This window comes from Zootoca vivipara, chromosome 2, assembly GCF_963506605.1.
Source record: "Zootoca vivipara chromosome 2, rZooViv1.1, whole genome shotgun sequence".
Taxonomy (NCBI): Eukaryota; Metazoa; Chordata; class Lepidosauria; order Squamata; family Lacertidae; genus Zootoca; species Zootoca vivipara.
In genome coordinates, this window is record NC_083277.1 from 79,031,530 (window position 1) to 79,058,633 (window position 27,104).

A 27,104-nucleotide genomic window follows, 5' to 3' on the forward strand; every position below is an offset into this window, starting at 1 on the left:
AATTGGACCCCATAAGACTTACATGTAGGTCTACAAAGGCAATAGTCTAGGCTTGGCAAATGTTGTAAAGAGGAAAATTTAAAGATTAATTAGTCAAAAGAACAAGGCTATAGTCTTTGGAAAGGAACATCAGAAACATCAACAATAAATTAAAAGTCATTGATTTACTATTGTAATGAATTCAGGTAACTAGGAATTCATTTTAAGGCTACACTTTCTTGGAAGACTCATTTTGAACATAATGTAGCTTTCATAATCTACATATTCAATGATCTTGTTAACATTTTATCATACAAATGCTGCTTTTTATATGGCACTGATTTAAGACTGTTTTGAAACTAGAATTCAAATTGTAAAACTGGAGAAGTGTTCCCCAACCTTGTGATAGAAGTTTCCAGGTGGCTGTATAATAAATAAAATTGTAGAGATTTTTATTTGGTTACTATTATGTCTCTGAAACTCTGGAAGGCCATTGTGGTTATATGAATTTAAAAACATTACTTCAGCTAATCAACACATTTTTCAAACCTAGTAATACTTCAACATTCATAGAATCTACTTTTAAATGGAATTCAATCTTAAGAAGCTCCAAAAGTGAAGAGGCATCCCGTAAGCCTAGAATGTGAATTAGAATTAGCACCAGTGTTGAAAATATTCATGTTAGAGTGATTTATTGCAATTAAGCTTCCACTAAGCTACTTGCAAATGTACAGGAAAGTGCCAAAATTGATTTAATACCAAAAGAAAATTGACAGTTTATTATTTTGAAGTGGAATGATATAATCTGTGATTAGCATTCAGTATCAAAATGCCAGGGTTTTTTTTTAATAGAGCTTTTAAGTGTGTTTAATATAGCAGCTGAACCATAGCAGTAAAAAACCCTAAGAATTAGAAATATAGTCAGTGAAATCTATTCATCAAAATGACAGTTCACATGGGCAGGTGCCCATGTATAAAATTCATTTGAAAAACAACAGCAACTGAGCCCATGTGCCTTGCAAATTTGCATTGTGTGTGTCTACTTTTTCCTACAGTATAGACTCTTGTTATACCTTTTCAAAAGGTGCATACCTAACAAGTTATTGATTTGGATCTGAAGGACACAGTGTTTATTATGTAGGAAGCCATTGCTGGGCACAAGCGTGAGAAATTAATGATAGCTTTGTAAGTGTCCGTGCAGTGGTACTGAACCAGTGGGGCACCTGTCAATCTGTATGATAATATAGCTCCAAACTTTATAAAATTCGGTGATGTGAAAAAAACATTGATTTTCTTGTGGTAAACAAGATTTTTCAAAGAGAAAAGCAAGATGTTTAAAATGTTAATACTTCTGCTTGTACAATTGTAATTTAACATGTGTCTAAATAGTTTCATGCTATGCATAACACACAAGAAACCTTTGTTTGCCTAAAGACTTTTAAAAAGAAAACAACACATTTTGTGTTTTTCAAATAAAAAAATCTCTTGACATATTTACCCAAATATGACTTCAATCCAATGCTACCAAAACAATTTAGTGGCATGAGACAGTCATATGTACACATTCTAGTTTTGAAATGCTTTTTTCCAAAATGTAGTTTATACTTTTTGTATCCAAATATGTTTGCTTTTATCCAAAACCTCTATACGTGGGCTAGAAATGTGACTTTTGGGAAATCCGAGACCTGTCATAAATTCCAAGGAAGATCTAATAGCTGCAAAACAAAACAAAACAACAACAACAACAATTTGCTCCTGTAAAATAAACAAATTCACTAAAATAAATGCACTATGGGTCTGCCAGTTGCTCACCTACGACTGAGATTATTGCAGCAACATTTTTATTTCACAAGGAAAACGGGCAAATAAAAACTTATATATTATAGAGCAAATACCTGATCTTAAATATGCACCTATAGATGTAAATTATGAAATTTATGGGAGAAATAGGCCTACCGTTTTCCTCATCTGATTTATTGTCATTGTCAGAGTCAGTCAGGGTAAGGGCAGAATTTTCACGGCTTGACAGACCGGAACTGCGCCTGGATTTAATCCCTCTCCCCCACAGCCGTATGGCGTGCTCTGGAGACATTCCTCCCTCTGTATCTGAGTCAGCATCAGACCCAGTGCTGAGGGAATAGCCTTGGTGAACTATCCCTATGTCCGAACAGTAGCCGCTTCGGTGGGGAGAAGGTTCACAGATTCCTAGTTCAGCAAGAGTGAAGTTAGTTCCTAGGGGAAAAAATAGGAAGGGGAAAACATAATTAAAACATGAGAGCACTTTTAAATTTAAATGTAAATTTATTGGAAAATTAAAGTAACAGACCTTTTTTACCTTTCCATTTATGTAGAACATGTATAGAACTAGGTGTGCAGATATTGGCAAAGCTGTTCAGGCAGAACAATATAGCAACGTGTATGGGGGAAAAAGTGTTTTCAGGAGTTGCAGGGTCCACAAATACTTCAGTAAAAACAGCTGGATGGTAATGTGTCACTTTCACTATCATGTGTATGCAATGTTTTTCTCTTTGGTGGATGTTTAAAAAACTACTGACTCCTATGAATTATGTAAGAACAGGGTTCAGGAAACTTTTTCAGCAGACCTTGTGGGGGACCGGACTATTATTATTTTTTTGGAGGGGGAGAACGAATTCCTATGCCCCACAAATAACCCAAACAACCATTTTAAATAAAAGCACACATTCTACTCATGTAAAACACCAGGCAGGCCCCACAAATAACCCAGAGGTGCATTTTAAATAAAAGGGCACATTCTACTCATGTAAAAACAGGCTGATTCCCGGACCGCCTGCGGGCCGGATTTAGAAGGTATTGGGACGAAAGATACATTTTGGCGGAAACCAATGACACAGATTCCCTCCCGCGAAAACCAATCCGGCAGAGGATCCAAATCCTGCACCTGAACCAGCAAATGATAGACGTTCCCGCTGGAACTTGTACATTCAAATAAACTCTGTAATACAATACAATAAACTCTATATTACAATACATACTTGGCTGTGCTATTACTTTAATACACAACAATAACCTAAAGAGTTCCTTAGGCCCACACAAGTAAAATGAGGCAGTGCAGTGTATGCCTAAACTAAATCACAAACTGCATACTATATCATAAAGTTCTCTTAGTAGCAAACATAGTGTACCCTGTGGCCTTTGGCAAGGGTAGCTTATTAAGAAAAAGACAAGTCGAAACTCTGATTGAGCTCATGTACGTAGTCTTATGGTTCTCTGGATCATTGCCCACATCTAGCAACTTTGATCAGTTTCCTAAAATGGAGAAGGGAAACCTGGAAAGTGTATTATAGTTGGGACAACTTATAAGCATTGGCTTACTTTTCAACAGTTTTCACCTGGTGTCCTCCAGATATTTTGAGCGCCAGCCCCAGCAGCCCCCTGTTGAAGTCCAAAACATCTGAAGGTGAGTGATGGCTGCTCTATAACACAATCGTCATTGTGTACATCAGGCATCCCCAAACTTCAGCCCTCTAGATGTTTTGAACTACAATTCCCATCTTCCCCAACCACTGGTCCTGTTAGCTAGGGATCATGGGAGTTGTAGGCCAAAACATCTGGAGGGCCGCAGTTTGGGGATGCCTGGTGTACATAGAATAGTTTGAAGTACCCCAAGAACCATAAACGAAGCTTGCTTGATCTTTTAGCATTAACATTTTATTGATTTTCAGGAAACCTAGCAGTATTCAGTCACAACTCATTTTTGCAGGATTGTACATGTGCATGTGTATTTGTTTTCTTAGTTTTTATTTTAAAAAGATATATAGATATATCTATAAAAGCATGTATGTAAGTGATATGCCTATGCCTTTATTTACTGATCGACCTATATGCTGATGGGAGGAGACTGCTGTTCTCGCTGTCTATATAAATGAAGATTCCATGAGTATGTTCCAGCTCAAATGAAGTGCTTTCAAGTTCTGTTGATTTCAAAGGTAGACTTAGGCTGCAATCCTAGTATATCCCACCCCTTGCTCCTAAACCACGAGTTGCTTAAGACCTGCAGAAATTAACTCCAGGATATGGAAATTCTGCTAGTAAGCTCTCTGCTCCATACCTTTCTCCTATGTCTCTCTAAAAGTTTGGAGCATGAATGAGCAGTTAAGTATGTGGGTGAGACAGTAAAATAGTCAGCTCCACGGCTCTGATTAAAGATAAAGAAAAGGGGTTGCCTGAAAATAATAATTCACACTCAGTATGAATACTAAAGTTAGTTTCAGTAACTCACAAACAAACTGTAGCATACTTCAATATGACAATGATATGGGTTCTGTTCTGGATATGAACAGGTAAAAGCTTCTCCAGGCATAAATGAAGACATTTTTTTTAAAAAAAAACAACCTGTCCATTTAATGCTACGTCCTAGTTGGCAAAGACAAAGAGATGGGAAAGCTACTGACCAATCAGATAAGATGTTGGGTTTCTCAAGTTTTGCAGATACATATGGACAGGATATTTAACACACTGTATAGCTCAAAGGTATAATTTTTAAGATGTGTCATTGAGGAAGTGTATCCTCCCTTCCTGCTACTCAATCCAAAAAAACTATCACCTTGTGTATATATGCAAGTTGTATCCAGTCTCTTTAAGTTCATATGGGAGTTACCTTGCTATTATGGAAAGACATTATTCTTGGCAGATACGGTGATTCTTAAGGAGAAAAAGGTTCATGCTCCTACACCATGGAAACTTGTAACCAGAACGGTTCTTTATACCAGGGATGAGCAAACTACAGCTCCCAGGCTCCACCGGGTTCTAAATCCGGCCCGCCTGGCCATTTAAGAACCTGCCATGAAGCCAAGACTCCCTGTGATGGCGACAGGAGGAAGAGGCCGAGCGCCGGTTTACCTCAGCGTGGTGCGGGGACATCTCTGCCAATCAAACGCCGTGCAGCACTGGGGTAAACCAGGCACAGCGTTTGATTGGCAGAGACACCCTCACACCATGCTGAGGTAAACCAGGCATGGTGTTGGATTAGCAGAGCTGCCACTGCTCGACCTCTTCCTCCCGCCGCCGCCCTGGTGCTCCTATGGCTGCTGCCACTCTGCGTCCCCATGAGGGGGGCGGCAGTGGCGTTCCTGGAGGAGGACAGCTGGGCTAGGGCTCAGTGGGGCTGCCGCCACACTCCCATTGGTGGCCGACGTGACGGTGGAGGACGATGAGGCTGGTGGCAAAGTGGCCCAGGTAGTGGCCTTCACCTCCAGGGAGCAGGAAGATGAAGGGGTGGAAATGCTTGCATGGGGCAGCAGCTGCAGGTGAGGCACCAGCTTGTCCTTGTCTCCATCTCTATGCTCCTTGAAGAGGTGCACCGGGCAGTGCACGCTGCTCTCGGTCAGCTCCTGCAGGCTCCCGTCTTCCGAGGCCCCAGCTCCCACGAGCGCACCAGCCCACTCTCCAAAACTTCTTGTCCGGCCCCCAACAGCGTCTGAGGGACAGTGAACCGGCCCCCTGTTTAAAAAGTTTGAGGACCCCTGCTTTACACTCTGCCTTCTTTCCAGGGGCATAAGATGAAGAACACTGAAAAAGCAGAAAGGTTTGTTTCCTTGATAGACATACAGGAGAAGATATGCTATATAACTAGCCCAAGAAGATATGATCACTAATTAGGGTTTCTTAAACAACAATTAAACAACAATTAAACAATTAGGGTAATCTTAAACAACTCCTCAGCCACAATAATACAACCACCAGACTTAACATGGACACTGGTACCAGAGCCTGCAATAAACCCTGATGCCAACTTTGCTGCCACATACACCCAGACAACACCATTACAGTCATACCTCTACATCCGAACGCTTCAACTTCCGAAGGTTTCGACTTCTGAAGCCGATAACCCCCGGAAGTCCTTTCACCGCGCGTGCCCGGCGCGTGCGTTCCGCGCCTGCACAGTGGTGCGTGCGTTCCGTGCCTGCACAGTGGTGCGCACGGTCGGCGCATGCGCAGAAGTGTGAAATCGCCCATGCGCCGTAGCGGCACTTCAACATCTGAAAACCTCGACTTACGAAGACGGCTGCGGAATGGATCGTCTTCGTAAGTCGAGGTACCACTGTACTGGCTCCAACAACATCAAATATACCATCTCAGGATTATTTAATTGCTTGTCTTCTAACATTGTGTATGCCATCAAATGCCTTCAGCTCTCTATATTGGACAAACAGGCCAAACTCTATGCCAAAGGATAAAAAGGTAAAGTGACCCCTCACCATTAGGTCCAGTTGATCTGACATCAGGAATCACAAGACAGAGAAGTTGCTGAATTGCAACTTATTACCCAACTTAAAACCATGGAGAGACCTGGTCTGAATAGAGACAATGGATTCTTATCTCATTGTGCACGATAAAGCTATTTTTTTAGTCATCTCACCCCTTGCTTTCTCCTGTAAGACAAATTGCAGTCATTAAAAAAAAGATAAACCAAAGATGTAGATAGAAACATGCGTGTTTCTATCTACATCTTTGGTTTATCTTTTTTTTTAAAAGATAAATAAATAAAGAATGCTATAAAACTTAAATAGGAAATATGGATACAGTACAAGCACAAAATCATCAGATTTTTATTCACATATTTATATTTTGAAATAAGTGTTCATGCACGCATGCACGCACAAACACATTCATCTTTTAAAGTGAACAATGGAAAATGAGAGTACTGTACATGAAGAATTTGAAAATTATAAACTCGGCAAGCAAAGCAAAATCATAACAACTAGTTCACTGATATCCATGGAAAATGTATCTGTAAAAGTGGCTTGTTTATTAAAAATTGAAGGGGATAATGAAGCTACAATGGAGAAAGAAGTCTACTATTAAGTGATCCTGAAATGAGCAGAGAATATCAAAACATTTAAAATGTATTCTTCTTTGATGGCAACAAAAGCAAACATGAACATAATCAAATTCTGAATACATTAAATAAGCTGTTTTATAAATGCAGTAATATATTTTAATGATAAGCTGTAGAATTTAAAATCATTTAAATGCCCAGATGTTTACACTTTAATTAGCATTTGGTTTTGACGTAAAATAGTGTAACACTTGATGGCTGAAATGAACTTAATGACTCCTCTTGTTATTTTGTATGTCATCACTGGAACTATAATGAATGGGACAAAGAAATAAATAACTTGCTTTTTCAGACAATTCGGCTTTTTGAAAATTAAATGCCTGGCAAAATGCACATGGCTCTTGAGATAAGAAGCTAACTAGTCTAATAAACTGAAATATGCATCAGAACTGTAACACTATCATTTGACCTAAACCAAGTTCTTCTATACCAGTGTTCAATGTAATCATGAGTAATGTGTCCAGAAAGATCAAGGTGGCTTGCATCAAGAAGCATAAAATGCCCAATGCTAATTCTAAATTTCAAATAATTTAAGTTATGCATATATAATATCTGTAGTACTTGTGGAAAAGTAGACTGTTTCTTCAAACTTACAAATTGCTTTACTCATAAGTTATACAATAAAACATTATGCACATGGACAACAGTTTTGGATTGCCTTGTTGGGCAAGCCAAAACTGTAGTTGCAAGAGCTCTACTCCCACCCCATTCCTCTCCTAGCAAGCCCTCACCAGCAAGGAGAGTATGCAGGCTTAGGTGCTGCAGCTTGAAGGTACTCGGAGTACCTTTCCATAGACTTTCCCTGGTTTATTCCTAAAATGGGCTTGAGCTGGGTGGCTTCTGTTGCTAGTGGTACCCCAGACCTCTCAAGCTTTCCAGATCAGGATGTTTCTTTTTTACATCTAATCATCATCACCATCATCTGCAAAAGAAGGTAAAACTAACTAGAACTGATAAATAATTTTTGATAAAATTATTTACAAGAAATTGTAAATGAAACAAACTATCTAAATGAAAACTGACCAGAAAGAATTTTTAGCAGTCTATTATTAAAAATGCAGTGACATTAGCATCAGCATAAATGGAAGCTGTGGACGAATGCTTAACTAATGATAAATGTGTTTTAACTATTGTTTTTATTAGTTTGCAATTTATAATGTTTATAAATGTTGTAAGCCACCTTGAATCCCAACCTGGAATAAAGATGGGGTATATATGCATTAAGGGACCCAGGTGGCGCTGTGGGCTAAACCACTAAGCCTAGGGCTTGCTGATCAGAAGGTCGGCGTTTCGAATCCCTGTGACGGGGTGAGCTCCCGTTGCTTGGTCCCAGCTCCTGCCAACCTAGCAGTTCGAAAGCACATCAAAATGCAAGTAGATAAATAGGAACCGCTACAGCGGGAAGGTAAACGGCATTTCCATGTGCTGCTCTGGTTTGCCAGAAGTGGCTTTGTCTTGCTGGCCACATCACCAGGAAGCTATACGCCGGCTCCCTCGGCCAATAATGCGAGATGAGCGCGCAACCCCAGAGTCGGTCACGACTGGACCTAATGGTCAGGGGTCCCTTTACCTTTTTTACCTTTTATATATGCATTAAACAAACAAACATACAAATGGGAACTCCTATGTTTTCTAAATGGGAGAGGGTGTACAATCCTAAAAGTGTTTATTGAAAGTAACATCCACTATATTCAACAGATTTTGTTTCAAGGAAAGTGTGCATAGTATTTTCAACCTTATATTTTAAAATGGTGCAGAGGGAAGACTTAGCCATATTTCTCCTCACCAGAGTCCTAATCTAACTGAGGCCCCACATATCTGCTTTGAATGGGAAAAAGATAAATGTCAAGAGATTCAGTCACATATCTGCTGCTTTTAGATTGTCCTTAAGATGTTCCTGAGAAATGTACAGCTTTTCCTTCTAATATGAATGCATGACAGGCTACTGAAGGAATGAAAAAAGTCATAATTTTGTTTTCTTTTACTAATAAAATCCCCCACCCCGCCAAAAACTGTTCAGCACTGAAAACAGTGTGACTTCCTCTCTCTCTCTCTCTCTCTCTCTCTCTCTTAACAATAATCAATATTATAATACAATCATTTGACTATCATAGCAAATAAAACAAATTACAATTAAGATCTCAATATTTCAACATCTTATTCCAAAGGAAGCTAATGTTCATAAAATGAATTTAGCTTAATTATTCATTACACATATGACTTAACCAATCCTGTGGTTCACAAACTCTTTCACGATTACATGATCCATATTTCTCTAAATGCAAATTACCAAAATTTTATTTGTTTATTAAATTTGCTAGTCACTTTATGTTGCCCAGGGCAACTCAAAGCAACTTACAACCAAACAGACAGACAATAAACCCCCACATAGGTACGTTAAAAACAAAATAAAAAATACATAAAAAATACCCTACCCTCTTCTGAAAGGCCAGATAGTTAAAGGCAAAAGGCACCTAAAGATATATAACGATGGTGACCAGCAAGCCTCCCTGGGGAGAGCATTTCACAAAAGAGGAGAAACCATAGAAAAAAGCCTATTCTCATTGCCACCTTCTGGATCTCTTGTAAAGGGGGCACACAAAGAAGGGATTCAGATGATGATCACCACAGGATCCAGGGCGGTTCATAAACGCAAAAACTATATCTATTTTACCAGGAGAAGCCTTTTGGCAGGGACCAAAAGATTCAAAGAAAAGACAAACCAGATGGAATGTTATATTAACAAGAAAGGAACAGGATATGCAAATAGTAAAGACAAGGCAGTGGGTGGGATAGGAACAATGAATGGAAATATTTCCCACTGCATGAGGCTTGGCCTTCTCAGAGACTATGGATGAGATTCAAATACCAGCTTAAATTCATGGAAGGGGTTTCCACTAGTCTATTGAAATGGTTTTAATTTGTTTTCTTTGAACAGCTAGTCCCATATCTCAACTGCTTTTGAAATGGTCTTCTGGCAAATCATTTTGTGATTGGCACTAGAGCCTTTAAAATATCACTAGGTGTGAAAGCAGGTCCCTTGTGGTTGGGGTAATGTTTAAATGTTTTGACTTCCTGAGTGTGGAGTGACTGCTGATAATGGCTAAACAGTACCCATTCTGATTAGATGCCATTTCTGTGGTCAACACTCAGGCATTCAATCCTCACCCACCCAGCCATGAGGGAATCATTCATGGGAAGGTGGTTTCCATGTGGCTGACTGGTAATTAATGGGTCACATTGGGTCATTTAAAAACAAACAAACATACGCAATAATCTGAAGTGCCCCAAGGCTCCTAGAATGATTTGCACATTTATGCTGGATTTGGACTATGAAGACCAGGATTGAAATCCATTCCAAATCATGCAACTCACTCAGAGTTCATTGGGTAACCTGTCTCACAGAAATACCACATAATAAAAAGGGGTGACCCAGTTTACAAGCTGGTTTGATAAAACTGGTGATACATAAATACTCAACAAGGATGATTAATTTTTAGTAGTGCAGGTCAGATTGCCTTTCCTATTTTATCCCTCTAAATCACTTTTCAATTAAGCATTGTGCATATTAGGGCAATTCATACATAGCAATTTCCCAAAATTGTTTTTTATAACAATTACTGGCAAAGGTGACAGGAAATAATTCAATGGGATCATTCATTAAGACAATCTGATTTGACAAGGCTTGTTCAATTAGTACAAAACAGACCACTGCACTGAACCAACAGAATGAAGTAAAGGTTTCTGTCTATGTGATTTTCAGTCTTCAGAGCTGGAAATGTAGAATGCAGTTACATCAAACAACTTGTTTACACTCTGCTTCATAACTTGCCAGTTCAAAAAGCAAAAGCAAAATTCTATAGATTAGTATGACCCCAGTTACAGGTAAAGAGTTCTTTTCCTTTAACAGCTGTTAGATCTTTGCTTAGAAGGGCTCTCTGTACTACCGGTATACAAATTGTGTTAAGAAGGTAGGGACATCACAGAAAAACACTCACATAGAAATTCAACAAAGCTCACAAAGTATGTGAAAGGGGTTCCATGCACCTATGCTTATTTATTTTAGCAGACTTACACTTAAACAAAGAGAAAAGCTAACCAAGTTTAAAAGCATGCTTTGTTATAAGGAAGAGGGTTATGGGAGTAATAAAAGTGAAGTGTGGGTGGGTGGAAACTCTTAGTGCTGGTTTTAGAAAACACAGCCAATCCTGTAGAGCAGCCTTTCCCAACTTGGTGCCCTCCAGATGTTATATTGGACTGCAATTTCCATCAACCTCTAACAAGCACAGCTAGCTGAGGGCTGATGGGACTCACAGTCCAATAATGTCTGTAGGGCACCAACTTGGTGACAGCTCCCACAGAGCAAGATACAAGAGTCTGACATCACTATATAGCAAATATTTCTATGTATTTGACTGGTGTGAACTTACGCATTTCTAAAATAAAAAACACGTTATTGTTCACTCAAAGGTGCAGGAAAAATATTTCATAAAACCCAGTAGTATAATGATAATAATAATGGATATATGCCTTTTTATGTAAAGAAGAAGGCGAAGAGCAGAGAGAGAGAACAGAGAAAAGCCTCTGGTTTAGCACTCGATTAAAAATGCCAGACCATGAAAATGCCAGATCATTGTTTCACAAAGCTTATTCCAAAATCAGTGGGAATAGAGCATTAATGGGATCTGATGACTATAACTATGAATAAAATAAGCACAGATATCAGAGTCTCAATCATATACTATTATATAAAAACAAGCAGAAAGAACAGCACATTACCCTGCTATACTGTTCACTTCTTTTTTGAATCAGGAACACTTTCTAATATGGTGTGCTTTATTTCCCCCCCCCCCTGTTATTTAGACCTTGTGAAATAATTCCTTGCTTTCATGGTCAATTTCTATTGTAGTGATATAAAATGGAGCACTTGGCACCAACTCAGCCAATTAACCATGAGCTCGAACATTCATTCCTACAGATGGTGTATCTGTTTTAACATAAGATTCATTTATTTGTTTGCCTTATCTGCCAAAGACTGGCATCTGTAAATTTAATATACAGACAGGAGCACAGACAAGTATACTGACCCTTTCTTAAAACAAAATCCGCAATGTGCAATTGTCACAAGTAAACAAATGCTGATGCAGGTCAGCATTACTCTACTAGATGATTACCAACTTTCATATTGCTTGTAAAGGGAATTGAAGCTTATACACTTCCTTACTCTAAGCCACTAGTCAATATGCACATAAAATAATAAAAATGTCTTGCTGGACCAACATGCTATTACCAATAGAGACCAGCTAGATGCCTCTTGTAGCTTACAAAGCAGATCATGAAGTGAGAGCCGCCTTCTGTTGTTTCTCTCCAGTATCTGGTACCCAGAAATATATACCTGGAAATCCTATCGATATATCATGAGTAACAACTGTTGATTTTTTCCAATTTTTTTTAAAAAGAATGTAAAAGGAAAAACATAACAAGAGCCTTGCTGGATTTGACTAAGGCTCACCTAGTTCAGCTTATACCGTTCTAACAGTGGCCAACCAGATCCCTGGAAGCCTTCAAGCAGGATCTGAGTGCAACAGTATTCTCCCTGCTTGTGATTCCCAACAACTGGTATTGAGAGGCATACTGCATCTGACAGTGGAGGTAGAACATAGCCTTTATCCTTGTGACTAGTCATCATTGGTAGCCTTATCCTCCATGAATTTGTCTAATCCTCTTTCAAAGCCATTCAAATTGATGGGCATTGCTATATCTTGTGGAAGTAAATTCCATTGGGAAACTTCTCTTTCACTTTCTCCACACCATGCATAAGTTTATAAACCTCTTATCACGTTGTCTTCCTTTATCCCACCTCTTCCCTAAACTTAAAAGCCCAAAATGTTGTAGCCTTTCCTCACAGGGGAGCAAATGTTACAATATATAATTTGCTACCTCATCTACTGGATGGAGTTGGGGTATCGGTTAATTTGGAAAAGATGTCAGTGTGTGTTTGCATGCATGTGGGAATGGAACTCAGTGTGAGATACAATTATTTGTGAGTTGTTCTCATGATTACTAATGAATGTCCCTACCATAAATCATTGATTTCTCCATTTTCTGAAATAATTCTATAGGGGGGGACGGACGGACTTGAGACTCAGAATCTAATGGATACATTTCTGGACTGTGATCTGGGACAGAAACCATTTCAAATCCCTTCTAATCAAATTCCTTGCATGGGAAGGTCTATTCAGTATTTCCTCCATCCCTACGGTATAAACTATCAGTGACCTAGCTGGAACCCTAATGGCATTAAACCTTTTAATGGCAAGATCAAAGATATTGTGTATCATACAGTTTGGGTTTCAGAATCCCACACAGGAGACAACACAATTAAATATCCATGATCCAAAACATGATGACTACAAACATTCTCATACATTTCAGAATCCTTCTGTTTATGATGACAAATAATTTGTACGTATTTGAGTGTCAGTGGGACTATTTAATTTTAAACTTTGGTATTCCTTCTTCTAACTCTGGAATTCCTTCTTCTATGATTAAATGAGACTCGGGCTGCTGAGAAGACTCTTAAATATTAGAAAACAGATAGAATGGATCTGAACTGCTAGTTTATGATTTAAGTTGCACCATCATAGTACAATCACAAACCCAATTTGAAAGCAAAATAATCTTAGTAATCCATTGCAATCCCATGCATATTTAACTGGAAGCAAGCCCCATCAAACAGTGTGGGACTTGCTTCAGAATAAACATATTTAGGATCGTATTGCTAATCTCACCTTGTGTTATGAATGTCTCAGTTAGGATCATTTTCTGTTTAATAGCTAAAATATGCAGCTAGGGCAGGCTCCATGGGAAGCATTTTGGAACAGTTATCTCCTTGAAAGACCAAGGGTGGAAGGGTTTCTTTTTTCATAGGATGCCCGGAATGTCTCTCAAAGGAGCCTGAGATTTCTTCCTATTTGATGTCCTAATTTTCATAGAATTAGTAAGAGCCTGGTGGCCTCTGCAAACTTAAATATTCTGTGTTGGAGTACACACTGTGGTAATTTTTATCTACATTGTTAAATTTTGTCTAGCTTCTGTTTGAATGTGGATTTAACTGCTTTTGTAAGTTTTCTATGGTACAATTATTTCAAAATGCCTGGCATTAATAATCCTTTTTTATATTGCTAATAGAAATATTCTGCTTCAGAACCTCAAAAACAGAAAGTTTATATATTTTTCTTTTTTGCATTGCATGCACTGATGAACTAGCCTGCTCAGCAAGCATTTAACAGATTAGACACTTGAACATGGTTTCAGGCAATGCTCTCTCATGTTTCTGCGTATTGCCTGATAAACACTTCAAAGTAAACCGCTCATAAATATGAAATGAAAAGCCGAGAAGTCGTTATGCACAGCTTTGAGATACAAATCTCTTTATTCCCCTCTGAAGTAGGGTTTGATTGACATAATGAGTCATAGATCCTGTCCAGGGACTCACTGCCTCATCCCCCTTTCCCCAGGAGACAGGGAGACTTTAAAGAAATGTACTTCAGAACTTTGTGACAGACAGCTATATAAAAAAGTTGAACTCTACATACAGTGCTTATTATGTTGCATTCATAACCAATTTTTGATGACTCTGACATATGCCAACGATTGATAGCAGATCCATGCAGGGGCAATAATCAATGGCTCCTTTTACTCTCTAGTCTTAAACACATTGATTTCAAAAGGGCATATTCGCTTAGAACAGCATCTTCAAAGGACTATCATAGTAAGATTTAGAAACTAACCATATAACCGTGGCTGCTGCATGGTAATAACGTGCAGGCGAGTTTATGCAATGACCAGGAAATGGGGTTGTGCCCCTGCCCCTGCCCCCTTGATGCTAACACAGTAGAATCCTATGCACTGCAATGCAGCCTGACTCTCTAGTTATGACGTGGAATCCCCTTCATGTGACTAAAGAATGAAAGGGGGCCTTATTGGGTTAATTTGGGGATTTTACTATGATTGTCCTTTGAAGCTGCAATGTTAAGTAATCTGCTTTATTGTGGAACAATTTGTGTTTATTACAGCAGCATCTAAGAACTGAATTATCCATAAGAAATTGTACTTAAAGAAAAAAAAATATTTTCCTGGATTCCTCTCTAACCAATGTAACAAAATTTTTGGCCACTGACCATTTCACCCTGATTATACATTGTCACATATCATTAGCTGCATGCATATATCTATCTGTCACTGTCTTTGTTTAGTTTTAGGCGCCAGTTAAACACCTTATCTCTTCATGCAGGGCTTTGGTTGGGAGGGTCACAAGTAGATGAGATTGGTGGTGATACATAGTGTCAGTATTACATGCTGAAATTTTTAATTATTATTATTTGGTTGTTCAGTGGTTTCTACAGTACCACTGCTGATAATATAGCAAAAAATATTTGTTTTCTGTTATAGGAATTTAGGGGGTTGGGTGAGCCAGAAACAACTTGGTTCTGACCCAGGAAGAGTCCGAGAACCTGACAAGGAGACCAGTTTACGGGGCTCCTTGGCGGAGTAAAATGACAGGGACCACACCAGGGCGTCTAGAAAGCAAGGCAGTTTATTTCTAGTAAAAGAAACTGTTGCAACGGGGTCCTTCCCTCACGCACAGGACGGAGCGAAGAAACCAGAACAAAGGAACTTCCAACTTTTTATAATATTTACATTTCACATGTAACATGATCACTTTGCAAATGAAGATAATATTTAGGGCTGGAACCAAAGCTCAGAGGGAGGGTTTTTAACCTGTTTTAATCAAGCTTTAAAGGAAAACAAAACAGAATTACCTTTAAGTTTATTTTCAGTTACCCCAGTTTTAATGTATCTGTTTCTTTCTTTCCTTATTTTATAGCCTACTCCAAGTTGCTTAGTTATTTTGGTAAGAAAAAGCAACCAATGAATTTAATGTACAAACAAACAAACAAACAAACAAACACTTTTGGTTCTGAAAGTGAAAAAACCCCCACAATATTTATTTTCTGCTAGTAAAAATACAAAAATTATAAAAGCAATTAACAATTTGCTGCCCTTTCATGAAACCCAAGATTAGGCAGCTGTTTCACCGTGCCTAATGATAGGGCTTGCTTGCTGAAAAAGGAGCTAGTACTGGCAACAGTGGCAACTTACCTCCTGGGTAGAATGTCAGCTTTGGCAGACTAAGGTGCAATTTTGTTGGGACCATGGGAGGTGGAAAGAGTTAAACCCCACATACTGTGTTCTCAAACATGAAACATTATATGCAGTCATGCATTTCATGGATCATCTAGTTTTCCCCTTAAAATGTTTACAAATGAAATATATTACACTAAAGAACACTTTGATAATGTAAGTCAGCATTCATATATACACTTATTTGGAAGAAACTTGACATTAACAGCTTTCAATTTTAATATGAGGATTGCTATTTCTCCAGTCTAATCTTAATTTCAATTTATTTGAATTAATTTTAGGATGCATTTTATTCATTTGATTGCTTGTTTTTACGTATATTGTATTATTTATATCAGCGTTTCTCACGCTGGCTGGTGTGCCGCGACGTGCGGCGACGAGAAGGCCGATTTGCATTGGCCGGAAAGGAAGCCGGCCGGGTCACGACGCGGAGCGAGCGCAGCTCTCAACAGCCACCACCACGGGAGGGTGGTTTTAGACAAACTTAAAGAAGCTGGCTGGATGAGTTCAACCTGAAACTTGCTGAGCAAAGGATTGTGCTGGCAGAGAAATCAGCGGCTTGTGAAGCCTTATTACAGGAGATTGCAACCAACACAGCAATTGGCAAGTGTTTCTTACAGTCATTATTATATAGTCAATATAGGGCGGCACAGAGTTAATTTTTTTAACTTTTTTAATGGTGGTGTGCCTCGTGATTTTTTTCATGGAACAAGTGTGCCTTGGCCCAAAAAAGGTTGAGAAACACTGATTTATATGATGTTAGCTATTCTGAGCCCAGCTTCGGCAGGGGAGGGCGGGATACAAATAATATATATATATATATATATATATATATATATATATATATATATATAGTACCCAATTTTTGAAAGAATTTTAGATAGACCTTTTTTGCCCTTGGGACAGTTATGCAGCGTCACTCAGATTCTAAATTAACAGCAATTTAAAAGTTAAACAATTGCTAAAAAAAATAAATCTTCTGACTATCTCCAGATCTCCAAATGGCAGTTTAGAATTCTTTGTAAAATGTTAGGTGGATTCACACAAAAATCAAAACAAATTGATGGTGGGGAAAATATCTTCACCTCAGATGTTTGTATATTAGATGGCTTATCATGATCGCACCATTACATAGACATACAGAAAGACAAACAAAACTCAGATAATTAAAACATTTCCTTCTGAAGTTATTTTAATTCGACTGTGTTATGCCAAAAATCCATCCTGCTTACTGTGATATTTAATGCATTAGATAAAACACTTTGATGAAAGAGGATCGCAATAGCATCGTCTCTTCTATGCTGATCCAAAAAGAACAGCTGTCACTCACATCCTTGACTCCAAAGGTCTCTGGAGTGTACTGAAAGCAAGCTGTCTCCAGGATAAGGGCTCCTCAGAGACTTGCAGTCTCTGCATGGCCTCCAGCAGAAAAGCAATGCTTTGCTCACTCAATAGATTAGCCCTTTGACTTCGTTCTTTCACTGGCTAATATAAATATATGGCTTAAATGAATGATTAACACTCTCCCTACAGAAATTCAATTAAATACTTGGAACCTCAAGTAAAAATATCCAAGGAGGTTCCAAAACATTAATGTAATTAATTATCAATTATTAAAACTGTCTGTGAAAGACAGGCCTGGCAAAAGCCATTGTCTTCTACTTAACCTTTTCCTTCAGTCTTTTCAGGAGCTACTTTCCCGTTTTATTGGATTTTGTCTCTCAGAACTTTTGTATAAGACACAGCTGAAAGGATGATCTTCCTTCAGCACTTGTATAGCCACATCATCTCCGTGGATCGATATCACAACTGACCCTTCTTCATAACACTGGCTTACACCACGACAGAGCTCTGCTTGTAGTTAGTACCCTTAACAATCATTGTGCTCCACCTCTTCTATAAATGTCATTACTGTAACCTCAATAGTACTCAAACACTCTCCTTCTCCCATTTGCTTGGGGAGGGGAGGAAGCAAGTTCCAAAGATTAAAACAATCTGCCACGAAAAAAAAATTGCCATTATACTTTACGAAGCAGCTGTGCCACATTCTCTGATTTATTTATTTATTTTTTAAAGTTGATACTGTTTTGTTAGTACAAATTCAAATATGAATTAGATCACTCAGGCTAGATCTAGACACATCAATGAAGCATTTCAGTTTAAAGTGTTGTAAATTTAAACAGGGAAAACAAGTAGAGAAAAACGGGACTTCACATCGCCATCTGGTGGCACAATGTTATATCACACATACAATACATAAAAATCACTTTTTCTTACCAGTCTAGCTGAGTTCTCAGTCTAAAAGCCAGACAAACACAGGGTCTAGTCTCACAACAACAGCACAGCCTGACCCCCCCCCCTCCCGCATTACACTCCTAGCAAACTACAGCATAGTTACTAGCACAGGGTGGGGAAATGCTTCTATAAACCTTCATTAACAATTACTGCTAAGATGACTCCGAGTCCTGTGTGTGACAGACAGGACTGATCTGAGATATTTTTCAGGTGAAGGATGAAATGGCAGCCTCCTACTCCACAAACAGAAAGTGACTGCACTGGTGGTCAAATCTTACTTCAACACTGGGGATGGGAAAGCATCTACAACCAAACGGAAGGGCTAATTTAGGAGGTACATAGAACCCTCCAATGCCTTGCCCCTGTTCCCTGTTCCCAGCATCCACTTCCCAACTTGTCTCCCTGTTCTGCTTAATATTAACACCATATACATACATACATACATACATACATACATACATACATACATACATACATATTTGAGTTACTATGATTTAACACAGTAATCAAGGTGGAGGCATGATTACATTTTATCTGATTTCCCAGTCTTCCCCATACCCTTAACACTTCATTTTTTGTGATAATCCTAGGTAGTCATCATTTTCAATCACAAGTTATAGTAATTTGTTTCAGCCTTTCTCACTGCTCGTCCCTCCCCCACCGCCTCTGCCGCTTGCAAGAGCAGGGATAGGGGCCGCGGTTGGGAGAGGCACAGTGCAGCGCTTCTCCAAACTACGGGTCCTGTGCCTGTCCTTTCTGTTGGCAGCGGCAGGGGAGGGACGAGCAGCCCGAAAGGACTGCTTTCAGGCTGCTCCTTCCTCCTCCTCCTCCACCGCTGTTCTGACGCATGCACGGCAGTGCTCCTGAAACTTCCCGCCATACCTTCCCGCCTCGGAGGCTGAAGACGTGCCTCGGGGTCACTGGGAAGGATCCATAACTATGACCTGGGAGATATTGGGAATATGGATGAAACACCTATGACCTTTGATCTTCCAAGCAACAGAACTGTGGCAAGTTTGGGAGAGAAAACTATTTTACTCAGAACCACAGGAAATGGGGGAAAAACCATTTCACAGTTGTTCTGTCATTTTTGGCTAATGGAACTAAGCTGTGGCCTGTCATTATTCTTAAAAGAAAGACCTTGCCTAAAAAGGTCAAACTCCCACCACGAATTACAGTGTGTGCACATGTTAAAGGCTGGATGGATGAAGATGGAACAAAAAAATGGCTGGAAGAAATTTGGAACGGACGACCAGGAGCAGCCTTAAAGAAAAAAACCATCATTGCTAGTTTGGGATATGTTCAGAGCCCACACATCCGATGACATAAAAAAATTGGAAAAGTCTTCTCAAGTTACTTTGGCCGTTATTCTATGTGGGCTTACATCTGTATTGCAGCTCCTAGATGTGTGTTTAAATATACCTTTCAAAGACCGTGTGTGAAAGATGTGGCATGAATGGATGTCATCTGATCAAGCCCGACTGACAAAAGTTGGAAATCTGATGAAACCCGACATAGAATTGATACCAAAGTGGGTTCGTGATGCATGGGAAGATATTCCAGAGGACATGGTGCAACACACCTTCAAAAAATGTGGCATTAGTAATGCTATGGATGGCAGTGAAGACAACGCTTTGTATGGGAACTACAGCAGTGATGGTGATGACTGCGAACTCAGTGATGATGACAATGTCTATGCTGATAACCTCATGCCAGCTACAGCTGAGGCTCTGGGGATACAGATGATGAGGAAGAATTCAGTTTGGAAGGATTTTAACTCTTGTGATTTAGCTTGGTTGCTGATTCAGCTAAGGTTTTTGTACTTTTAAAGTCATTGTTGATACCACATTTTTTTTTACCCTATTTTCCACTTACAGAGCTAGTTTACTGTTTTTCTTTGAAATAAATTTTCAAAAACATTTAACCTACTGACGCCTCAATTAATGTAATTTTATTGGTATCTATTTTTATTTTTGAAATTTACCAGTAGCTGCTGCATTTCCCACCCTAAGCTTATACTAGAGTCAATAAATTGTCCCAGTTTTTGTGGTAAAATTAGGTGCCTCGGTTTATATTTGGATCGGCTTATACTCGAGTATATACGGCACTTTGACTTTCTAAAAGCTTTTGACAGAGGTCTTTCCCAAGGCTAAGCAATCATGACATAAAATGAATGTCCCTTTGTGTGCAAATCTTGTTGCTTTTGGGAACCTCTCTTACATTATTATGCCAGATTGAGATTGAATCCTGACAAGACAGAAGTACTGTTTGTGGGGGACAGGAGGTGGGCAGGTGTGGAGGACTCCCTGGTCCTGAATGGGATAACTGTGCCCCTGAAGGACCAGGTGCGCAGCCTGGGAGTCATTTTGGACTCACAGCTGTCCATGGAGGCGCAGGTCAATTCTTTGTCCAGGGCAGCGGTCTATCAGCTCCATCTGGTACGAAGGCTGAGATCCTACCTGCCTGAAGACTGTCTTGCCAGAGTGGTGTATGCTCTAGTTATCTCTCGCTTGAACTATTGCAATGCACTCTATGTGGGGCTACCGTTGAAGGTGACTCAGAAACTACAACTAATCCAGAATGCGGCAGCTAGACTGGTAACTGGGAGCAGCCGCCGAGACCACATAACACTGGTCTTGAAAGATCTACATTGGCTCCCAGTACGTTTCCGAGCACAGTTCAAAGTGTTGGTGCTGACGTTTTAAAGCCCTAAATGGCCTTGGTCCAGTATACCTGAAGGAGCGTCTCCACCTCCATCGTAAATAATAATAATAATAATAATAATAATAATAATAATAATAATTATACCACTGTTGATTCATGGTATTATTCTGGATCTCTTTGGGTCTTTTTAGTTTGTTATTATTATTTAATACAAACAAGCCTGTTGCCAGTGCTTTAAAAATATTCATTAATTGTGCTTTTAAATTTCAAACTTGTGCTGTAATTTTAAACAGATATTGGAAGTTTACATGCACAAGGCTTATAGCATACAGTAGACTAACATGTTGGTTATAAACAGCACATTACATTCAATCTATTAAGAATAACATGCTGATGAGGTTTGTAATGTGCTATTATTTCCAACCCACATTTATCAGATTGATTTAGAAAATAGAAGCATTGGCAAAACTATCCCTGCAGAGGTTTATTTGGAAAATGAAGGCTGGTTTATTATATTCAAAGTACAATAACCATCATTACTATTTTAGAACAGTAGTAGTAGTAGTAGTAGTAGTAGTAGTAGTGGTAATAATAATAATAAAATAGTAATTCTCAGTTTCATAAATCCATTATTACAGGATATTTTAACTATATTTTATATAAGCCCCATGCAAATGTTCTTTCAGTACATGTGAACAAAGCCAGTCCTACCTTTATGAAAATTGAGGTAGCCTTCTCTGGCACCAGTTTTTGAGGAGGTGGCAACCTTCTACCTGTTCCTGCAGAGTCCTTCCTGGCTGTTCCTGAGCCAGTGCTCTGTTAGTGCAAAGCTTGCTTGTTGCATGGAAACACCCCCAAACCAGCCCCTCGTTAGAATAAAATTCACACTAACACAGAATTTTGGTTTAAGGTTATTGGGCAAAATTTTAGGCCACAGCTTTATTGATTACAGAAATGTGAGCCATATTGGCTTCTTAGGGCTTGGCAAAGGACTATATCGGACTCCTGCCCCCTTTGCAGGAAGTCAGTAAGGGTAAACCACCCAAAGAGGAAGCCACATCGGGGGAACCCACCTGTAGCTCTCCCCAGTGTCCCCAGAGGCCTGGCATGGCCCTAGCCCCTCAAGCAGACTTCGGACAGGATCCAGGCCCTGGATTCCTTTAACGGAATACCCTTGGTCAATGGAGGGGCAGGTGATGGCTGACCTCCCCCCCCAAATCAATGAGCCAATGCCTAACCGCCAAACCTTACAAAGTTGTGACAATTGCTAAGAGGTAGGCGAAAACCAAGTGGCCAGTGCCAATCTGCCAAATGGAAAAATTCCTACCTGGCCCCCGTCCCAAGGCAGGCGACCAACCAAAGTCCAAAGCAAGGCCAGAGGACATCTAAAATAAAGGGCGGGTGGGCGGGTGTTCAGCAGTGCGAAGTAGGTGCCTCACACTGCTACTTTTATATCCCCCCATGATCATCCCACACAAAAATGATTGGCCAAGAAGACGGGGTGATCATAGTGCCACCCTGGCATTATGACATTACTCCGCCCATGCGGGGAGGGGGAGGAACCAGCATGGGGGCCTGCCTGCAACCAGAACCATCCTTAAAGATGATCCCACTTGCTGGCATTGATGCTTGATTTGTCGTCCCTAAACTAGCCTACGCTGGCCTGTTTCCTATAGGGTGGTGGTGGACACTACCTAGCATTACTGCTGGACTAAGCAGCTCAGATGCATCTGGAGGAATGGGATTTCACAGGCTGTTCTTGTTCACAGCTTCTACACATTCATATGTAAGTCTGCAAAGAGTGGTAAGTCATACGATGCATGGCCTCAACATTATTTGGAATCCTCCTTTTCAAATCATGTCAAAAAGTTGTATGCACGTAGCTGTATGCACATGAGGAATGTGTGCAGCATACTACCTCCCCTGTCTCTATTTGTTTAAAAAACAACTTGATTCATTTCTATATAGGCACATTTACCATTGTGCTTAACTCTTACATTAACTTTTACCTGATTGCTTTGCCTGCCACAATTTTGTAGCTGCTTTTCACAATGCTGAACTCTATGAAAGTTATTGGATCTGTCATACTACCAAAGCTGGAAGGTATACAAACAATTAATACACAGATCTTGAAAGCTCCTTGGGGCTGATTCAATTAAATAGTTGCCCTAGTGGGAGCCAGCACAGTAAATGACTGCTTACCCCGTTTTGTGGCCCAGCACAGCTTCTTGGAGTGGGGGGAAGTGAGAGCAGTCCCCTCGTTTGTGGCTGGCCACTGGCCACAATGAATGAATGAATGAATGTCAATAAGCAGGGTGGAAGTGGAAAGGTCTTCCAATGGCTAGATTCCACACAACTCAGATGCTCATTTGGATGGAGGAATCATGTGGGATGAGACAAGCATATGGGAAATCACTGTATCAATCCTCCTTAGGGCTGATGACACTGACAGGGTTGTTTACTTCCCACATGATCCATCTGCTGTAGTGTAAGGTCCAGTTACCTCAAAATGGCTCCGATAACAAATTACTATACAAACAGTACCATGAACAGTGGGTAGAGTAGCTCATATAGCCAGTCATATTATTCTCATAGAGGGGGAATGCATCACTGTTATGCTTTGGTCCAATCAAGGCACAAAACTAGAATGGGAGAGAGCACAGAAATTGAAACTACCCTGCCAACTGTTTGCACACATTGAAAGCTGAGAATGACAGATTCAAAGAGAAAAGGATAGGTGACAATATAAAATGCTGTGTTTAATATTTGATCAGATATTGCTGCATTAAAAATGCTCTGGGAACATCTGTGTTCAAATAAGTAACCTGCAAATGCAGCATCTATTGGTATGTAACATCTGACATTTCCATAAAGATTATTACCTCACTAGGGCTTCTGGAACACATTTCTGATGCCAGAAGGAAAATTTGCTACTCTCAAGTCTCAGACCAATTTCCAGTCCATTAAAATTTCCTAAAATTAATTTAAAATGCTTCTTAGTTGGAAAGACCGTATTTAACACCCGCGTTTAGAAGAAGTAATATATCCTGGCATCCGCTGATGAGGATAAATACAGTTGGTGGTGGAAACAACAGTACATGCAGATATCCTTCTCTGAATGCAGATGCCGATAGCCATTTTATTCAAGGCAATGCTTTGATGCAGCTTTTGAATCTGCCTTGTCAAATTGTTTAACCAAAGAACATGGCCATCAAAAGCTTCCTGTTCTTGGACACAATTAAGAGCATCATAATTCTTTGCAAAATCAGTTGCTCTTATCAAATCTCTTATTTTATGGAAGAGGGGGAAAATGTCAGTTTTAATTGACCTTGATCTGTGTTTCATTTTAGAGGTTTTTTTTTTTTAAAAAAAAACAATAGTGAGCTGGTTTACATGGCTTAGTACAGATGTGTGAGTGTGAGGGTTCCTAGAGGGGTGATCCCAGCCATTGTGCTCCTTTCTCCTGGTACTCCTGCTGCTATGCTGTTGTGAGTCCAAGGCCTTTTTCAGCCAGTGCTTCACAGTTTTCACTTTGCTTTCTGCCAACCCATTACACTGGGTTATTTGAGATTAGAGGTAACATGAATAAAATCATAGTCCTTAGTAAATTTACTAAATTATCATGCTGTACACTGAGGACCATTATCAATCCTGGGAATCTGAGGCATCCCATGTCTGGGGGAAAAATAGATCTCAAGTGAATTAATATCTGTTGAACTATCGTATCCTCAGGTGTGACTATCTTGAGTAAGAATCTATGACCAATAAGTAGTCACATCTAAGACATGCAAATGAAACTATTACCACCTTGTATCAAGGTCCTAAAGTCTCTTGCTCAATAACCATGGGTTTCTTTCTGTTGTCTAAGATGATATATTTGACATGTGGGACATTTTTATCTATAGTCTCATTCCATTCATTTGTGGCTACACAAATGAATGAAGAGCCTTTCTGGCTCTCCTCATGCATTTCTCTATCCCAAGATGCCCTTCATATGTTTTCATAAGCATTTCTGCCTATAAGTGCTTTGGGTACCACAATCATATCTGTGAGCTCAGTTGTATGATAATTATATGGTCTTGGCATTCTGTGTCCTGACACGCCTGTAGAAATGGCCACTTTGACCATCTGAAGGGTATCACCAGTGGCTTCTTGCAGTTTAGTCCATGCTCTTGTAGGTACTGGAAAGTTTTATAATTTTATAATTGATGTTTTCTGTCTCACCCTCTGTCTTGCTCCTTGTTTCCACTATGCTAAAAGGTCTGGATAATGCATCAGCCACTACTAAATCTTGTCCAGGTGTGAACTCCAAGGAAACATCATAGGATTGCACCTGAAAAAAATAACCTCTGCATCCATAAGGCCCCTTTTTTTTTGCAATGACGACATGAGGTTTGTAATCTGCTTAAGCTAAAATTAGTCTCCCTCTAAATACAAGAGGCAGTGCCTCTTTTTCTATTTGTATGTACAGTAGTTGCATTTGGAGCTGGTGAGATCCCTGAAGTGTTTCTCCAGTGCTTCTCATATTATTCCATCAATGCAGCTCCTTTACCTTCTCTGGATACATCTGAGGATATTTTAGTCACCCTTTCATTATCAAAATACTGCAGCACAGGATATTTTTTTTTTTCAAATTAGAATCTTTTTAAGTGTTTGAACTATTGGGCCATGTTTGCATCCCTGTGCATCTTTTGGTAAAAGTGCTCTCAGATTGAGTAAAAAATATTGCCATGTTGGATATAAATCAAGCCTAGAAAATTCTGTACCCTTTCTTTGTCTCGGGGAGGGGGCATAACTGTGATGGCTCTCCCCCCTCCAGATCAATGATAAGTCCTTGATCTGTTAATATTTCTCCCAGAAAGTTTATTTCATTTAATCTGAATATGCATTTTCAGTTTATTTTCATCACTGTGGCCTAAGCTCTTTCTAAAACTTGCTATAGATGTGCATTACGTTATGCTTTAGTACTACCCCAAATAAGGAAGTCATTCTTTTGGCGAGGTGTTAATTCAGAGATGTGTGCATGTTGCAGCCTAGTATCTCTGTTATTTCCTTGTTTCTTTACATTCTCCCCCCCCCCCAGGGGCTGGTTCTTCTATGAAAACCTACTCTTGTTGCACCTAAGATTCCTGGGGCTTCTGTCTCCACTAATTGTATTAATGGAAACATTTGCAGTTTTTCTCTCCGAGACTTGCATTCTAGCCTCTCTTGCAGCAGCAATTGGTGCAGTCTTGATTGCCCTTTCTAGAGTCAGATCACATTCTTCCAGGAGTCTTTTTTGCAGTTTGCAGTCTCTAACTCCCAACACTATCTGATCTCTAATTAATGACTCTGTTAGGGTCCCAAAGTTGCATGTCTGACTCATCAGTTTCAGGTCAGTAAGGAATTCTTTTACTGATTCCCCTTCATGCTGCACTCTGAGGCAAAAACTTTTATCTTTCATAAGTCTCATTGCTCTTGGGCATGCAATATTTTTCAGCTTTAGAGCTACTGAAAAACTAGCCTGTTCCTCCTGGCTTAACTTGCATGGCATGGAAAAGACCTACTACCTTGTGTCCTGCTACATGCAAAAATATTGCTACCTTTTGAGGATATTAATTTTCATGCTTTTCTGTAGCTTCCATGTAGATGGGGAAGTCTTGCTCAAGTCTTTTCCAGGATTCTGCTTCATTGCCAGTGAGCTTCCACTCCCTTGGAGCCTTGAGCCATTCCATCTTTTATACAGGCCATTCTTGTTTTGCATGTGGGTTCTGTTCTGGATGCCTTTGCACATAAGCCCGCTATGCTCCATCCCTGCCCCATTCCACCCCTTTTCATTATGTTTTGGGGTTTGGCACCATGTGTGTACGCACAATCACACGTCATTTGTACACGCCTAAATCGGCCGTTGCCTTGCCTGTACGGTTTTCTCTGTTTAAATGATGAGCAGGTCCATTTCCCCCCTGCACTCCCCCCCCCCACAATTATCTCCATCAAGCTCTGGGGCCAGCTGGGGGTTGGAGGATGCATGGGAAAGCGGTGGTGGCTGTGCTACCACATGTCAGCTGATAGGCAGGGAGGTTGAACAGCCCCACTGTGC

General features: G+C 39.8%; 1 protein-coding gene across 1 annotated transcript in view; it reads right to left on the reverse strand.

Moving 5' to 3' along the window:
• TENM2 (teneurin transmembrane protein 2) overlaps nt 1-27,104 on the reverse strand; it is a 645,216-nt gene that overhangs the window by 601,411 nt on the left and 16,701 nt on the right. Inside the window, exon 2 of the mRNA XM_035105136.2 lies at nt 1,936-2,211. Coding sequence (XP_034961027.1) covers nt 1,936-2,211 — 276 coding nt within the window. The remainder of the gene's footprint in view (nt 1-1,935; nt 2,212-27,104) is intronic.